Source organism: Piliocolobus tephrosceles, unplaced genomic scaffold (genome assembly GCF_002776525.5).
Source record: "Piliocolobus tephrosceles isolate RC106 unplaced genomic scaffold, ASM277652v3 unscaffolded_20, whole genome shotgun sequence".
Classification (NCBI taxonomy): Eukaryota; Metazoa; Chordata; class Mammalia; order Primates; family Cercopithecidae; genus Piliocolobus; species Piliocolobus tephrosceles.
The window spans coordinates 2,951,448-2,970,390 of record NW_022302087.1 but is presented as its reverse complement, the minus strand read 5'-3'; the positions used below and the strand labels follow the sequence as shown (position 1 = coordinate 2,970,390).

Here is an 18,943-nt window from a genome sequence, read left to right as displayed (position 1 = left end):
GAAATATCACTATACATAGTCTTAGCTCTAAAGGATTTATATTATATAATTTTTGCCCAAAGAATCTAATACTTAGATAATCTACAAAAACACCATTTGGAAAAACCCTTCCTCATGTAGTTTGAGATGAAAAATTGAAATCAGGGCGGCCGGGCGCGGTGGCTCAAGCCTGTAATCCCAGCACTTTAGGAGGCCGAGACGGGTGGATCACGAGGTCAGGAGATCGAGACCATCCTGGTCTACACGGTGAAACCCCGTCTCTACTAAAAAAAAAATACAAAAAACTAGCCGGGCGAGATGGCGGGCGCCTGTAGTCCCAGCTACTCGGGAGGCTGAGGCAGGAGAATGGCGTGAACCCGGGAGGCGGAGCTTGCAGTGAGCCGAGATCTGGCCACTGCACTCCAGCCTGGGCGACAGAGCGAGACTCCGTCTCAAAAAAAAAAAAAAAAAAAAAAGAAAAATTGAAATCAGGACCAATAAGGAGTTGGTGTAGTGGCAGAAGCACATTAAATTACTTTGCTCCTTCTCAGTACTCAAACTACTTTGTCCAGAAGGAATCCCAGGTGGCCTTCACAGTTCTCTGTTTACACCATCAATATAAGAATGAATAACACAAACAACAGTTTCTTTCCAAGAATAACTGTGTGCATCTCTACTTTTTTCTTTACACACTCGACAAGCACTTTGTCATCATCAACACATACATTAGGTAAATACCAACATTACTAATTACAACTTGCTAAAGGCAAGAATCATAACATATCTACACCTTGTTCAACTCTTGTTATGAGGTAAAGCGGAAAAAGCAATAGACTTGAGTTTGGAGAAGCAGTTTAAATTCAGGTACTGTAATTTATTAGCTTCTTAAAAGATTAAACTGTCCCAAGGTTATAAATTTCAGTGTTTATATTTGTAAAATGGAGATAACATCCACCCAAATACTTCACAAGGTCAGTAAAGAAATGAGTTTTAAAGTACTTGAAAACTACAAAATGATCTGCAAATGTAAGGTATTGATATCACTGGAGTTTAGATTTACATTTTAACATATTATTCTGATATAATTTTCAATTGATCAATAAAAAATACCTTCATTTAAGAGGTCTTTATTCAGTACCTTCTGTGTTACACCATGGGGAATATTAAAAAGGATAGCTATCTATGTTACCAAGGAGTTTACAAATCAGATTTCAGAAGGGGAAATATGGAGGAAAGATGTGGTTTTGGTTTTTGCCAGTACTGAGTATTTTCTATGTGACAAATATTATTACAGTGTTTTACATGTAGTAACTCTTTTAATTTTCAGAAACCTACGACAAAGGTAAAGGTAATATTCTTATCTCATTTACAGTTTAAGATGAGGCACAAGAAGTTTGGAAACTTGCCCAAGTCTGGAATCCTAGTAACTATTAGAGTTAAGTCACACACTCAGGCAAGTTGCCCACAATGTTATATTACATCTCAAGTTGGGCAGAAAACACACACACATATATGCATCATTAATAATAACTAATGAGGATTAATAATACTAAGGCATCAATGAGGATTAATAATACCAAGGCAGTACTGATGCATCAATACTGTATCAATACTGCCTTAGTATTACTGATCCTCATTAGTATGATAAATACAAAGATCATCCTGGGGAGGGGTAGTCAAGGAAATCTTCATGATATGAAACCAAAACTAGATCCAAACTTGTTTTGAGGATTCAGATAAGAAAAATTAAATAAAGGACTAATAGAGTATTACTTTCCATATGTACTTTTTGAGGGTACAATAGGGATATATCCTTGATTAATATATGACATATAATATATAAATTATATAACATTACATAATAAATAAAATACACTATAACATATAAATTATATATTTATATATTATTTAATTAATTTAACATATATTTATATATTATATATTTATGTTATATATTAATATAATATATAATACATAATATATATTATGAATATATATTTATATATTAATTTATATATTATGACTATATATGTTAATATATTCATAACATGAATATATAAAAATTATTTATAATATATAATATATATTAATATATATTATATATGGAGAATGTAAAAATACCATATATATCTGAAATATCTCATTGGATATGTACTTTTATAGACTAGAGTTATTTCATAATTAAAACAGACTTAAAGCAATGTCTAATTACTTATCTATATACCTACCAGTCTTAATCCATTTTATTTAAAGAGCTACAATTTAAATATTTTCCTATAACCAAGATCATTAAATCTTGGCCTATTAAAATGGAAAATAACTTGAAATAGAATACTTGACGTCTTTTCATAATAAAAAATGCCACCAGGCAAATTATTTTCAGTCTGCATGAGTAGCACTGTGTCAATTTTCCATGATACAGACAGGAGGCTGCCTCACTCACTCTGGGTTTCTACATTTGCTATAATTATAACATTTTATATATAGGAAAGCAATTTTGAGAGCTACTTTTCAAACGGCATACAAAACAATGGCCTCATTGAAATTTCCAGCAGAACATGTACATTGATTGCTTGTTGGTCCTGCATGTAGCTGATGAAACTTACCAAGTGATATGTCTGGGCCTTTAAAACATTGAGATCAATAAAGTTTTCTTCATTATCTGTCTCTTCTTCCTTAGAAAATAAACAAATTTTTAAAAAATTATTAAAAACTATAATTAAAAAATATATTTCCAGTTTTCACCTACATGCTATACTAGGCTACATCAAGCTTGATATAAAGACTAGTGTAGGAAAGGGTATTTAAAAGCCTAATGAATGTGTGCATAAAGTAGGGCACAATATTATTAACAGTTCATCTGTTTTTTGAGGTTTTGATGGTATTACTACTTAAATAGCACCGTTTTTGCAGTCAATAAAGAAAGGAAAAAAACGGGGGGAGGGAAAGGAAGAGAGCCATTGCTATAGAACTACAGATAAATATAAAAACAGAGCAAGAAACAAACCAAGTGGCTGGCAAATTTGATATAAATAGAAGGAGTTAATGGATATTTTTGAGCAATAAGACTGAAATGGACAAAAATGAGAGGTTGACAGACAGAGAATATTCTCATTTGCTCTGACCAATCACATTGATACATATTTTTGACATCTCATCTCTGGTATGTTCAAGCTTGATAAAATAATGGTTACCAGTACTGGTTGGTCCATGGTACTTAAATCTATTACCAAGGATAGTTTAGGTGGGTGCCAAGCTAATCCTAATCTGTAGACCAATTGGATGTAGAGGGCAGGGGTAGAAAGTGACCCTTTGAGAACTAACTCCCTCCCCAGTATGCAGTAAATATGGAGTCTGAGCAGGTTCTATGAGCATGTAGGACAAAACATGAGCTCCCCTTTTTTTAATATGTCTTTGTGGTGACAAGTGACATAGTAAGTAACAAAAATTTAACAAGGATATTTCAACCTCAAGGACACGATAATAAAGACAATGGAACTGGGTCCTCAAGTCATGATTTTATAAAGAAAAAAGAGAATGTCAGTTGGTGAACACTTCCATATGTAGAACTGTACAAAGCTGTAGTAGATTTCAAAGATAATCCTTATCTTCAACCATTTATAAATATATAAGATACTGGTTCTCCAAGTGTGGTTCTGAGAGCAGCAGTAACAGCATCACTTAGGTATTCCTTAGAATGCAAATTCTAAGGCTCTATCCCATATCTCCTCAGAAACTATAGGGGCTGGAACAACTAAGGTAAGGTATGAGAACTATGCTAAACTTTGGAGAACCAGAAACATTTTAATAAAATAAGAAACAACATAAATGTAGATTCTATACACTCCAGTCACGTTTACTTTTTTTAGAGTGGGGCAGTAGAACAGAAATGCAGACAAAAGTGATCACTTTATATCTAAAAACTGAAACAGAGGTATACACTTTTGACAAATGGCTTAGTCTAGTCTGTGTTTGCACTAATAAGAGTCTACTTAACAACCAGAGTAAATGAGTGAAATGTCAATGACTCAATGCCCATGGGAGAAGAGACAAGTTTATAATGGTTTTACAATAACCTGATCAGTACTGTTTACATAGGCAATCAATAGATACTTGTTGAACTATACTGGACTGAACACTAATAGGTAAAAAGTTTTAATACTAGGTACTAGAATGAATCAACAACCAATATATGGTGCTGTTTCTCCCACAGCCAGGATTTACAGGTCCAGGAATCAAGGGGTGGAAATGGAGTGGAATCACTTGCTATTACCCCTAGTAGCCCACTGGCAAAATTCTTGCTTCCTGTTCCCATCATCTTATGCTTTGCTGGCTTAGCGGTCTTAGTTCCAAAAGGAAGAATTCTTCAACCAGAAGATACAACAATGATTTGATTGAACAGAAATTAAGACTGCCACCTGGCCACTTTGGGCTCCTCATACCTCTGAATCAACATGGCAAAGAAGGCAATTACTGTATTGGCTGGCATGACTGATCCTATTAACAGGACACTGGACTACTCCAAAATGGAAGGAAGAGTATTCTAAAATACAGGAGATCTTTTAAGGCATGGTATTATCATGCCCTGTGACTAAAAATCAACAGAAAACTACAAGAACCAAATCCAGGCAGGTCTACTTAATGGCTCAGACACTTCAGCAATAAAGATCTGAGTCACCCCACCAGGTAAAGAACTATAACCAGCTGAGGTGCTTACTGAAGGCAAGGGGAATACAGAATAGGTAGTGAAAAATGTTAGTTATGAAAACAACTACAAGCATGTGACCAGTTACAGAAATAAGAATTGTGATTGTCATGAATATTTCCTAATTGTTATGAATATATCTGTATGTGTTTTTGTTTTCTTTACTCTTATTCCCTTATCATGTAACATAGATGTACTGACTTTATATCATAGTATTTAAGTATTGTTACTTTTGTAATATTTAAGTGATATCAGGGAGAAGAGTAGATATCACTTATGGACTTTATCTCCTCTTCTGGAGAAGGAATTAGAGCAATATCTGTTGTATGCAGAGCAGTTATATTCTATTAGATGAAATTATAACCATGCTATGTATGGTCTTTATTTGAAGATTATGGTTTAAGAAGATGTATATGGGTGGTAAGGTGACATGGGGTCGACTTTTGATAGTTAATTTTATGTGTCAATTTGACTGAGCCACAAGGTGCCTTGGTGTTGGTTAAACATTATTCAGAGTGTGTCTGTGAGGGTGTTTCTGGATGCAATAAATAATTGAATCAGTAGACTGAGTAAAGCAGATTGTCATCACCAATGCGCATGGGCTTTATTCAATCCACTGAAGGGCTGAATAGAACAAAAAAGCTGAGAAAGAGAATTTATCATCTTTGCCTCATTGTCACTGAAGACATTAGTCTTCTCTTGCCTTCTGACTCAGACTGAAACAAACTATCAGCTCAGCTCTCCTGGTCCTCAGGCCTTCAGACTCAAACTGGAACTACCATCAGCTCTTCTGGGTCTCCAGCTTGATAACTGTGGATCTTGGGACTTCTCAGCCTCCATAACCATGTGAGCCAATTCCTTAGTCTTTTTCTATACGTGTGTGTGTGTGTGTGTGTGTGTGTGTGTGTACATCCTATTGGTTCTATTCCTCTGAAAAATCCAAACTAATTCATAGAAAAAGGATTAAGTTACTAAGTATTATTAAGAGAGCATTTAAGAGGAATTCAAATGTAAACAGGCTTAGAAAATTGTTTTGTTAAGCTATTAGAATACATGAGGATTCTAATTTCAGTAAGTCAGAAGGCAGTCAAAAATTTCCTACTATTAGCCTAATATGCCTTCTTAATTCTGACTGCCAATTACTATGGATATGATCATGTACAATACGTGGGAATATTTTGTGTTATGACCCCAACATATTTATACAAATAATTATTAATGTGTCCTAGCTTGATATGGGCAATCCAAAATTAAAGATTTCTAGTTTCTAGATGATTATAGCAGAACTTTGACTGTGAGAAATAATCTTTTTTTTTTTTTTTGAGACAAGAGTCTTACTCTGTTGCCTAGGCTGGAGTACAGTGGTGCAGTCTTGGTTAACTGCAATCTCCAACTCCCGGTTCAAACAATTCTCTTGCCTCAGCCTCCCAAGTAGCTGGGACTACAAGCACACACCACCACGCCTGGCTAATTTTGGTATTTTTGTAGAGATGGGGTTTTGTCACGTTAGCCAGGCTAATCTCAAACTCCTACCCTCAAGTGATCTGCCCACCCCAGCCTCCCAAAGTACTGGAATTACAGGTGTGAGCCACCGCACCTGGCCAACCTTCACCATCCTTGAGCAATGCCACAAACTCAGACAACAGAATCATGTAATATCCCACCATCAAAAGGCTTCCTGGTGGTGACCCAGTCCTCCTTAAAGAGAAGAGTAGAAGTAACAGAGGGCTCCTTAGAATAATATGATGACAATAAAGAAGAAAAGAAATTAAAGAGACATGATGCAAGGGAATGAAGAGCCTCAGGGCCAACCCCTTTGAGGAAGGCCTTCAGTTTACTCTTACGATAGTAGAAGGTCTTCACCTCATGGCTGGGAAGAAATGTGTGAAGAGGCTGCTTTCCAGTATATTTCTCTAAATTCACACCCCCAATAATGGTGCCTTGAACTTTAAAGGGTTCCCAGCTTTAAAATGAGCTATAGTTTCTAAATGTTACACAACGATGTGTTGACAGTTTGATTTTATGGTCAAATATTTAATGAGTATGTACTATGCACCAGGCCCTGCACAATACGCTGGACACACAACAATAAGAAAAATTACACATAGTTTCTGCCCTTGCAGATATTTTTCTTCTGACTAGTGGGTTTTTCTTTATTCCCCAGACTAGCAGTTTTTAGCTATATGCCTTTAAAGTTAAATATTAATGTACTAGAACCAGGTATCAGTTCATAAATTATTTATAACTATTAAATAGTTATTAAGAAGATGAGGGAATAAATAAGGTGAACAACTGGGAATATATGAGTACTTAATTTCTGAGCTTGAATGGAAAGATCTGTTACACAAAGAATAAAGTCTAAACTACTTTTCATGCCCAAAACAATCTGAACTCGGTCTATCTTCCCAGTTAATCTTACGCCACCCTCTCCCTCACGTAGGAGCTCTGGCCATAGTAGTTTTCTCTTAGTTCCTTGATGATGCTAAGCTTCTTCCTGCCTTCAAAGCTTTGGCACATGCTACACAACCAGGGCCTTGCCCACTGCCTGCTACATAACAAGTGCTCAGTAAGTATATGCAGAATGAATGAACATATCTTTGTCTTGACTTTCAAAATTCATCACATTAAAAAGTATCTTTCATATTGACAAGTTTTACAATGGTCTTTTTCCTTCTGTAAATAACAGTCATCTTTTTTTACATATATTGTTTAAATAAGGTTTATTTACATTGCTATTAAAAATACATGTTAAAACCTTAAAAATACAAAGCATAGAAAACAATCATTCATAATTCTCCTACCCATATATAATGAATGCTAATATATTTATTTTTACCATATTTTACGTAATGTTATAACAACATAAAGTTTGGAATCCTCTCAGTTAATTTTATAGCATATAGTATAAGTTACATTCCCATGTCAATAACTTTGTATTTTTCTTTGTAAACTTTGTAAACATTTTTTTTGTAGAGACAGGGTCTTGCTCTGTCACTCAGGCTGTAGTGGAGTGGCATGATCATGGCTTACTGCACTTTAAAACTCCTGGGCTCAAGCGATCTTCCCACCTCAGCCTCCTGAGTAGTTAGGACTACAAGCATGCATCACCATGCCTGGCATTTTTTTCTTTTTTCTTTTTGGTAGAGATGAGGACTCATTACATTGCCCAGGTTGGTCTCAAACTCCTGGCCTGAAGCAATCCTCCCACTGCTTCTCGAAGTGCTAGGATTACAGGTGTGAGCCAGCATGCCCACCCAACAATTTTTAATGGTGATATAGTTTGGATATATATGTCCCCTCCTTTGTCTCTGGTCCTTCTCCCTTCCTCTGCTCCTTCTCTGGCCATGTGAGATGCCTGCTCCCACTTTGTCTTACCATGGTTGTAAGCTTCCTGAGGCCCTCACCAGAAGCAGATGCTGGTGCTACACTTCTGGTATGGTCTGCAAAACTGTGAGCCAAAATAAACTTCTTTTCTTTATAACTTACCCAGCGTCTCAAGTATTCCTTCATAGCAACACAAAATGGACTAATACAAATGGCTTTATAATATTTTATTCAGATAGCATCTAATCTATTTAATGGTTATTTTTCAGTATTTGCTATTAAAATTTTGCAGTGATTAAAACCTCCATAGCATATACTAACTTAAATACTATACTAACTTCAATGCCAAATTTCAATTACTTATGTTAAACTAATTATCTATTGATTTTAAAAATTACCCAAAAATTTTAGTTGATTTATGACAGCAAAATATAGTTGACCCTTGAACAACAAGGGTTTGAACTGCATGGGTCCACTTAAACACAAATTTTCTTTCATCTCTGCCACCCCTGAGACAGCAAGACCAACCCTTCCTCTTGCTCTTCTTCCTTAGGCTACTCAATATGAAGACAGGGAAGATACCTTTATGATTATCCACCTCCACTTAATAGTATATATGTTTTCTCTCCCTTATGGCTTACTTAGTAACATTTTCTTTTCTCTAGCTTACTTTTAGTGTAAGAATACAATATATAATACATATACAAAATATGTGTTAACTGTTTATGTTATTGGTAAGGCTTCAAGTCAACAGTAGGCTATTGGTAAAGTTTTTGGGAGTCCCAAGTTATATGTGGATTTTCAACTGTGTAGGGGCTGATGCCCATAACCGCCACATTGCTCAAGGGTCAGCTGTATACTATAAAGTTGTTTTTTTCCCCACCATTTCTGCTTCAAATCACATGTATACTCCCTAAATACCAGGGTCAATCTAATTCAAGTTCTGAGAACTATCTTGAGAAAAAGTTCTTTTGTCTCTGTCATCTTTAGCTGCACACTATGGATGGCATATAAAACATATAAAAAGGCGCAGATTCTGCCAAACAACTTAAATAATGTTGATTATTTAAAAGCATTAAAAAAATTCCTATTCATCCTAATTGTAGATGAATAAAGGAATTCCTTAGAAATAAATGGTATGCGTATAAAGCAGAATTTATTAATCCTAAATTCTTTTGTTCTGTTTTAAATTATTTATTAGTCACAGTCTATTTAACATCATGAAGGGTTGTTATTAAAGTATTTACTCATATAACTAGTGGTATATATTTCCCTGAAGAGTTTAAGAACCTCTGCTAAAATTCAGACCTCAATCATTAGAGAATACAAACATTAACTTAATCAAAAGTCTAAATGATGATACTCAGCACTGTATTTAAAAGCTTTTCTTCTTTAGAAACAATGAAATAAAATATATTCCAGATAATGGAAGTCTGGGGGAAATTAAGAGAATGGAAAGTGGCCGAAAGGTGAAAATGAACAGAAAGTTCAGCTACACACATACCACAAATTCTTCATCCACTTTATTTAATGTTAATTCTGCATCATCTTCTGCAACAGTTTCTTCTAATTCTTCTACTGGGTATATTGGCCTAAAATAATAAGGTTAAACATGAGATGGTAAGTTTAATATTTAGTAAGACAAAGAATCATAATGCAAATATTATCTCTTCTATGCCAGGTTTTGTCCTTTTTCACTCCACTTCCATAATCACTGTTACATGTTTCATGTATTTTTCCTAAAACTTTCTATGTAAAAAGCAAAAGTGGTTATCTTCAAATTTATAAAAAAATGAGATGATACTATGCATGGTGTTACCCAATTTAATGCTTCTCACCAATACACCATATTTAAATACATATGTATTTCTCATTATGTTTTACATAGCTGCACTGTATTTCATTGAACAATCAGTACCATAATTAATGTAACTGGCAGCCTATGACTGAACGTGGAGGCTTCTAATTATTTTGCTAGACAATATTGCAAAGATCATCTTTGTACATTTATCATTACACATACGGCTCAGAATAAATTTGTTCAAGTGAAATAGCTGGGTAAACAACTTTGTACATGTTATTGTTTTGCTATACACTGCCAAAATTGGCTTCCAAAATGTTACCCTAATTTAGACTCCAAACAATACTGAAGGAGAGTGACTCCATTTCCATATATTCACCAATATGATAAATAATACAAACTTTAATTTTAGCACATCAACCACGTGAAAAAAATCTCATTCTTGTTTTAACTGCATTTCTTTGGCATGAAAGTGAACATCTTTTCATATTTTAATTGGTTATTTGCACTTCTTTTGTGGTGAAATGTCTATTTATACCCTTTATTTTTTGGCTTTTTGTATATTAAGAAAATTAATGTTTTGGCTAACCTTTCAAAAATTATTCCCCTAGTGTATTACTTATAATCTTGGCTATTCAAGATTGTTACAGTTCTTATTAGATAGAGTTGGTAACCTTTTCTTGCATAGACCCTAGCTTTAACATCATATATTTGAGGCTTTCTGTCATACTACAACCCCTATACTCCTCTGGTCTTTTAATACTTCTATAGTTTTACTTTTCACATTTACACCTTTGATCAACGTGAAGTTTATTTTAACATAGGTAATAAGAAGGATTCCAGGCCGGGCGCGGTGGCTCAAGCCTATAATCCCAGCACTTTGGGAGGCCAAGACGGGCGGATCACGAGGTCAGGAGATCAAGACCATCCTGGCTAACATGGTGAAACCCTTTCTCTACTAAAAAATACAAAAATCTAGCCAGGCGAGGTGGCGGGCACCTGTAGTCCCAGCTACTCGGGAGGTTGAGGCAGGAGAATGGCGTAAACCCGGGAGGCGGAGCTTGCAGTGAACTGAGATCCGGCCACTGCACTCCAGCCCGGGCGACAGAGCAAAAAAAAAAAAAAAAAAAAAAAAAAAAAAAGGGAGGATTCCAGCTCCCTTCTTATTTCCAAAATGTAATTAGTGGTCCTAACATTAAACTTTGAAAAATCATGTATTCATCAAGATTAATGACACATTTCCTATATTAAAAGTACTCAAATGTATTTGGGCTTATTTATGAAAACTTATTTTTTTTTTCCTTTTTTTATCCAGTAACAAAGCTAGAGAGAAAACCTGTATTAAAAACTTCTACCTGGCTGGGTGTGATGGCTCACATCTATAATCTCAGCACTTTGGGAGGCCAAGGCGGGTGGACTGCCTGAGACCAGCAGTTTGAGACCAGCCTGGGCAACATGGCGAAACCCCGTCTTGACAAAAAAAATTAAAAATTGGCTGGGAGTGGTGGTGTGCACCTGTAGTCCCAGCTATGCGGGAGGCTGAGGTGGGAGGATCGCTTGAGCCCAGCAGGCAGAGGTTCATTCCAGCCTGGGCGACAGAGTGAAACCCTGTTGTAAAAAATGAAAACCCACGCCTCAATCATGTTAACAGAATACAGAAATCAACATTTACTATTATGCAAAATACTGTGAACTAAATTAATCATCTTAAATAATAAATTTCCTAATTTTTCATTAATTAGAAAGTATCTCAAAGGCCATGTTCTTCCAGGATTCATTTTGACATTTAGAGATATAAAAAATTCATCTATATGTAATGTCTATCTCATTTACATGTTACATAGCTGATATATTCTCTAATGTTGACTACTTTTCAGCTCCCTCCTTTTATTCCTCATTTAAACATAGTCCTTATAAGTTATCCAAGTCACAGTCTCTTCAATAAATGATGCTAAAAAACAAAAAAAGAAAAATAAACAGTAATGGGAAAACTGGATATCTACATGCAAAAGAATGAAACTAGACTCCTACCTCTAACCACTTATAAAAACCAACTCAAAATGGATTAAAGACTTAAATATACAATCTGAAACTGAAACTATAGGAAATGTGGGAGAAAACACTTCAAGACTTTGGTCTGGGCAAGAATTTTTTGAATAAGACCTCAAAACCACAGGCAATAAAAGCAAAATAGACAAACACGATTACATCAAACTTAAGGAAACAATCAAAAGAGTGAAGAGACAGCCCACAGAATGGGAGAAAATATTTGCAAACCACCCATCTGACAAGAAGTTAACATCCAGTATGTATAAGAAACTCAAGCAACTCAATAGCAAAACAACAACAAAAACTAGTCCAATTTTTAAAATGGGCAAAAGATCTTAATAGACATTTCTCAAAAAGTACTATAGAAATAGCCAACAGATATATGCAAAAATGCTCGACATCACTAATCATCAGGGAAATGCAAATCAAAACCACAATGAGGTATCATCTCACCCAGTTAGAATGGGGATTACCCAATCCCTCACCCCTCAAAATAACCAAGGCTGATGAGGATATGGAGAAGGGGGTACCCTTTAACACTGTTGGTGGGTATGTAAATTATTAGTACAGACACTATGGCAAACACTATGGAGGTGCCTCAAGAAAACTAAAATAGCACTACTCAATTATCCAACAATTCCACTACTGATTATATATCTAAAAGAAATGTAATCGGTATGTTAGAGATATCTGCACTCCCATGTTTATTGCAGCACTATTCACAATACTCAAGATATGGAATCCAACCTAAGTATCCATAAAAGGTTGAATAGAAAAAGAAGATGTGGTATATTTTCAGAGTGGAATACTATTCAATCATAAAAGAGAATGAAATTCTGTCATTTGTAGCAATCTGTATAAGCATGGAGGACATTATGTCAAGTGAAACAAGCCAGGTACAGAAAGATAAATATAGAAGTAGAGAGTATAATAGTGGTTACCATAGGATGGGAAGGGTAGGGGGAATGGAGGATGGGGAGAAGTTGGTCAAAGTGGGTGAGTACAAAGTTACAGTTAGAAGGAATAAGTTCTAGTGCTCCAATGCACAGTAGGGTGACTACAGTTAACAATATTATATATTAATTAATAATATATATTTGAAAATAGCTCAAAGAGATTTGGAATGTTCTCACCACAATAAAATGATAAACGTTTGAAATGATGAATATGTTAATTTCACTAATTTGATCATTGTATATTGTACACATGTATCAAAACATCACATTGTACTCCAAAATTTGCACAGTTATGTGTCAATTAAAAACAAAACTAAAAAATAAATTATCCAAATTACAATACATAGGCCAGGAATAAGATGTGCTGAGAAACAAAGGAAGTGCAAAATAGAATAGTGTTTGAGATATTACACCACAACTTCTGGTGAATTTAGAATATATTAGGCTATGAATTTAGTAGTTTTTTAAAATGCTAAATACAGCAGCACATCTCATAACTTATTTTCTCTTGAAATTTAATAAAGTATTATGCACCATGTAGTCATTCTTTATATTGTACTAAATAATAATGTTTGGATTGAAGCATATGAAATTGCCATTTTTTTAGTTTAAAAATAGATGAATACGAGTAATTTCATATGGCTCATCCCAATGATAACCTAATTCAAGGAAGTTATTAAACTTAATAGGGAGATTATACCTAAAGGAATATAATTGAATATACATTAAAATGTTAACAGGGAATTTTATATATATATGTGTATATATATATATACACATCTTTCTACAGAAGTTAGTTCTAATAAAAAAAAAAAAAAAACACTGCTTACTCATATTTTACCGGAATAGTGCCTTCTACATTCTAACCTATTAAAAATCCCAAACTGCAGAGCATAAAATTTATGTTTTCTAATTATAATCTCTATAAATTGAGTTTCCAAATGTTCTATTTCATCTATATGCTCAATATCTATTAAAACATCTAAGATAGACCAAGCATTATGCTAACAGAGTACTTGTGAAGATTTCATGATTTCTAGCAAGAATATCAGAATAGTAAAGAACAATTTTGTACCATAGGATAAATATAATAGAAATAAACAAAGCACTGTCAGGTTGAACACAAAAGCAATGAACAACGTCTAGAAGAGTGCCAGGTAGTTTCTTCAGTATTATTCTTGCCCAGTAACTACTAGCAAAGGAGAAAATCCCACTGAAAGTACTATATTAATTTCCATTTTTTCCTTAAATCTATAGCTATCAGTTCCCTCTGTGTATATATTATGCTTATGTGTGTAAACACATATACAAGAGACTTTAAAAAAAATGTCCAGAATTTACAAAGATATACAGTCACAGTTAAACCTTCAATAATTACATATTTGAACAGGGAAGGGGCACAATAATATGTAACACATCAGAATTAGTTTTGAAGACATCAGACATTCAAATTTTGTCTATACTGGCTTTTCTTAATTATCTGTGGCATTTTCAATTTAAAATAGTCAAAAGGAAATAATTCTTTTATGTTCAATTAAATAGCTCTGCACCCTCAGAGGAAAATGCTATGCACATAAAATTACTACTATCAGGTTGGGTAATTTTTTACCTTTTCCAGGTGAAACCAATATATTTCAATGCTTCTTCAGCTAAGCAATCAAGAACATAGCATACATGTTCTCCATAACCTGACTTTAATTTTGAAGGAGGAAAATCTGCAGTTCTCCCCTGAAAAACAAAAGAAAAAACAGGGTATTATTTGTCAGTTATACTCCAAATGTCAAAATTTAAGCAAAGAACTGCTGAATGGATGTATCACTTTTCTTTCAAATGATTTACAATAACTATAATTACATTGCTTCATAGAATTCCATTTCAAGTCTTTGTAATCTATTGATACATAAAAATACTGAAAATAAAGATTTTTATTGTTAAATGTATCAAATTAAAAGGCAGTAACATCATAGCAGCAGAACAAATTATTGATCTTATTAGAGTGAAAAGAAACCAGTAAAACTATTTAAATAACTATGTTAAGGACAGAATGATTCACTTGTCAAAAATTAATAACATTTGTGCCAAAAATATCTTACTGCCTGCCCAGGAAAAGTCAGAAATGAAAAAGCACAACTGCTATCATGGTCTTAAGTACAAGTTCCCTTTCAGAATATAAAGTGTTTTGACTTTGTAGGGTATAATTTTTAACTATCATTTTTTACATCAAGAATTAACCATTGCAAAATTTACCTCTCAGATATATCAAGATTTAATATATATATATATAATGTATATATAACTTTGGGCTAACAAAGAGTATATACTGAACATTTTCAGAAGTGACATTAATGTTATAATACAAACTATTTTAAGGAGGTTTTACCTGAAAATAAATTCATAATTATATTTACAGAGGAGTCATCTAAATGGCTAGCATTTGTTATTAAATTATCAGTGTTAAAATTCATAACTTGAGAACATGGAGAAAGAAGGGTTGTTTACACTTACAAACGACCGAAGCTCGGATAGTATGTTAGATATCGTGGCATTAGGGTCATCATATTCTTGAGGCTGCTCAAAGGGACGTCCTGCTTTATTAATCAACCAAGCAGCAAGAGTACAAAACATGTAGAACTGTTCACCAGGGTTGGTAGGCAGTGCAAAATAGTGTCTGTTTCAAAACAAGGAGGAATGGGGGTGTATGTGAAATAATGCAAGTAAGTCTATAATAACTAATAGGGCCGAATTCACAACTGTCCAGCAATCTTTCTTCCCCCCCAATGGCCATCAAATCAAAAGGCCTCGATAATTCACCCTTTCAGGTTTCCAGTAATCCACAGCACTCACATTAAATTTTTTAAATCATCAGGATTAGCGCAATTACTACTGTACCCAAAATATTAGATCAAAGACCTTACACCTGCGAAATGTAGTGCATGTTAGAGTACAGAGCATGTAGTGTTTTTGCCAAAATGATTTAAGTGTCAGTAATAATACGTTAGTACCTTATTAATGAAAATGGTAATCTGGAAGAACCTCAGAGTTTAAAAGAGATCTCAAAAGATTACTCATTATGCATTTTTACTCTTTCTAACCTATCACCTATGGTAAACATTTGTTTTTATCTTGGCTGCATATTCAATCACCTGAGGAGCTAATAAAAATACTGGTACTTGGCCAAACATTGCTTCTTCCCTCATGAATGAATTAAATCAGAACTTCAGTGAGTGTAGGCCCAGTATGGGGTATATTTCAAAAGCTTTCTACATGTTTATAAGGTGTAGTCTGGATTAAGAAACTGTGAATGTCACATCACCAATCTAAAAAACATCTGTGGGCTCTTGCTTAATCCCCTGGTCTACTAAACACAGTTCTACGAGGATCAGTATGATTGATACCTAAACATTATAGGAATAAAACTCACTAGCAACAACATTCAAGTCAGTTTAATCAAAGATCTTATTTTTCTTGTTCATGTGTAGCTATCATTATTATGTTTGCAATGTATTTACAACTATTATAATCATTGTCATAAAAATCAGTTGTGTACTCCTTCATGTTTCCCAAACTTTATCCTGCAGGATAAGTGTAAATGTTCTGCCAGATAACAGAAAGCTGGGAAGAAAAAAGGCCCTGAAGTCCTTCCAGGTATATGCTTACTATCCTTTCAAAGCAGCTACCCACCAAAAAGTCATCTTTTCCTTGTTGGCAGATAACTTCTCTAGGGCAGAGGAATGAACACCAATAGATACTGTAAACCTAGGACAGTGGTTCTCAAATATTAGTGTCCATCAGAATCATCTGGAAGACTTACTGAAACAGACCACTAGGCCCCATCCTTATAATTACTGAAAAGGTAGATAGACCTGGGAAAGGGTCTGAGGCATTTCAGTTCTAGTAAGTGCCCAGGTGATGCTGATGCTGTTGGTCTGGTGATCACACTTTGAGAATCATTAGAGTAGGATATTCCCACACAAATCCATGATTCCAAGTATCCTCTGAACCCCTGAAGACACAGAGATGACATCAACAGAATCTTAAGGTCATTTTCTTTTCATTTGAAAAATACACTTGGAAAAAAATGCATTTTTATTAATACAGGAAATGTTGGTTGTCTATACTATCCTGATCGATTCACTTTAATAATCCCAGGACTACCTTTTCTAACATGGATCAAGCAACACTACTTTTTTCCTTTATCTTTTCTCCGACTATGGACTAATTTAATATGAACAGTTTACATAAAGCCTACATATCTTTCAATTCAATTTATTGGAAGAGAGCAGTGGAATGAGATTTAAACTATCAAGGGAAATTATTTGAGCCTGGCTGTAGACATTAAGTACTATAGATTCTTAGTATTGATTGCCTTTTATGGAATAAAATAAATGTAAGTATTAAAGTGAAAGAAAAGCTATAAAACTGATTTATCTGGCTAAGCTACAGTGATTTGAGGAGAAGGTCCTAGCCGACCACTACCCTCAGCAAGTAATGGCATTGCTTTCAGGATATGTTGGACTTCTCCCCCACCGGAACAAGGGTAGATAGAACTTTAGGTTCTATGATAGGGGACAATTCAATAGTTGTCATTCGTCTTTTCCACTTTTCAGTTTCTGAGAGTATGGTTATTGCAAAGGCAGAAGTCTTTTAAACCACAGCAAGTAGTTAACAAATGTACTAGCCGCATTTAAAGTGCTCCTTAACAGGGTTGTAAGCACCCACGGTCCCCAGTTGTATAAACAGGGTCTTAAACAACAACCACAAAAAAAACCCAAACTAGAAAAAAAGCCTTAAGTGATAATGGCATTCCTCTCTGGAGACGAGATTTTGGGCGGTTTTATAATTTTTCTAGACATTTTCTTGTGTTTTTCTGAGTTTTCTACAATGAGTATTTGTTTTATCTTTATAATCAGAAAATATACTTTGTGTTTTGTGGTAATGTGTGTGTGTTAAAAAACAACAACAACAACAACAAAAAACAGGGAAGCTGTCTTCCAATCCTTTCCGCCGTTCCAAAACTTATTTATTCTCTCTACAAAAATACCAAGTCAGGGCTGCGTGAGCTCCACGGACCTCCCCGGAGTTTGGAGTGAAGTGCCCTTCCCTGGCTAGGAAGACGCAGGCAAGGAATTGCTAACCCGCTCTCACGGAATTGGTTCCCAGCAGGACCACGGAGGGCATCTCCCTGGAGGCTAGCAGGCACCCAGCCGCTTGGGGACACCGGCACCCACCTGGACGGGGCCTTCAGGTTGCTCTTCCGGGGGAACTCCTCCTCGTAGCGGAGCAGCTTCAGCTTCTCCACCAAGTCCTCCATCACCACGAACATGTGGTAGGCCGCGCCGGGCCCCCGCTCCACGACCACTTCCCCGGTCCCTTCGCCACGGGACCTAGGCACCCCATCTTCCAAACCCGACGTCGTGACGACGGCCAGGTCAGCAGTCATCGCAGGACGGAGAGAGTGCAGCGTGGGCTCAGGCCCACAGACCTCTGCGGCCTAAGCCGCCAGCCCTGCAGCCGCCAGTACAGCCACGACCGGTTACCAGGCGACCACCGGACAACCCGTCACCAGGGAAACTAGACTCCTCCTCCTTCCCGCCAATCAGGGCGGCTTTTCTGAATGACGTCGCCCGTGGCCCGCCTCTTGCCCTGCCTCTGCGGAAATGGTGGTCGGGAAGCAGCACCGCCCCTCATGGAGGCGTGGCGTTCGCGCCCCACTCCCCGCTGTCTCTCCTCCCTCGGCCTCTGGAAGACGGAGGAGAGGCGGCTACTGACTCTGAGCTGGCTTGAGGTGTGTTGGACCTGGTGGTTGCTAAAGGCAACTAAGCGGGCATCTGGGTCAGCTAGTAGCTGTTAAAAAGATTAAAGGGAGGTGAAGACGTGCAGTATTGAAGGGTGCACTGGCCCACTGATACCTTTATTTTCTCAGAATTGAAAAGTTGTTCATAGTTGTAAAGATAGTCAATACCATAGGTTTCACTTTTACTGCAGGAACTTTCCAATAAGAGGTTTCTCTCGTTCTTTCTGTTTTTAATTTTTTCTTTCTCTCACTAGGCAATGCTGCACATAACAGTATACTGTAAAGCTTGAAGTACTGTATTACATTGCCTGGCTATTACTCCAGTGCTAGGAAAG

General features: G+C 35.8%; 1 protein-coding gene across 1 annotated transcript in view; it reads right to left on the bottom strand.

The window, feature by feature from the left end:
* IFT57 (intraflagellar transport 57) overlaps positions 1-18,384 on the bottom strand; it is a 68,461-nt gene extending 50,077 nt beyond the window's left edge. Inside the window, exons 1-5 of the mRNA XM_023212591.3 lie at positions 18,043-18,384; positions 15,320-15,482; positions 14,424-14,542; positions 9,513-9,600; positions 2,586-2,654 (exon numbers count right to left, since the gene is read on the bottom strand). Coding sequence (XP_023068359.1) covers positions 2,586-2,654; positions 9,513-9,600; positions 14,424-14,542; positions 15,320-15,482; positions 18,043-18,254 — 651 coding nt within the window. The 5' untranslated portion in view covers positions 18,255-18,384. The remainder of the gene's footprint in view (positions 1-2,585; positions 2,655-9,512; positions 9,601-14,423; positions 14,543-15,319; positions 15,483-18,042) is intronic.
* Positions 18,385-18,943: the final 559 nt, after the last annotated feature.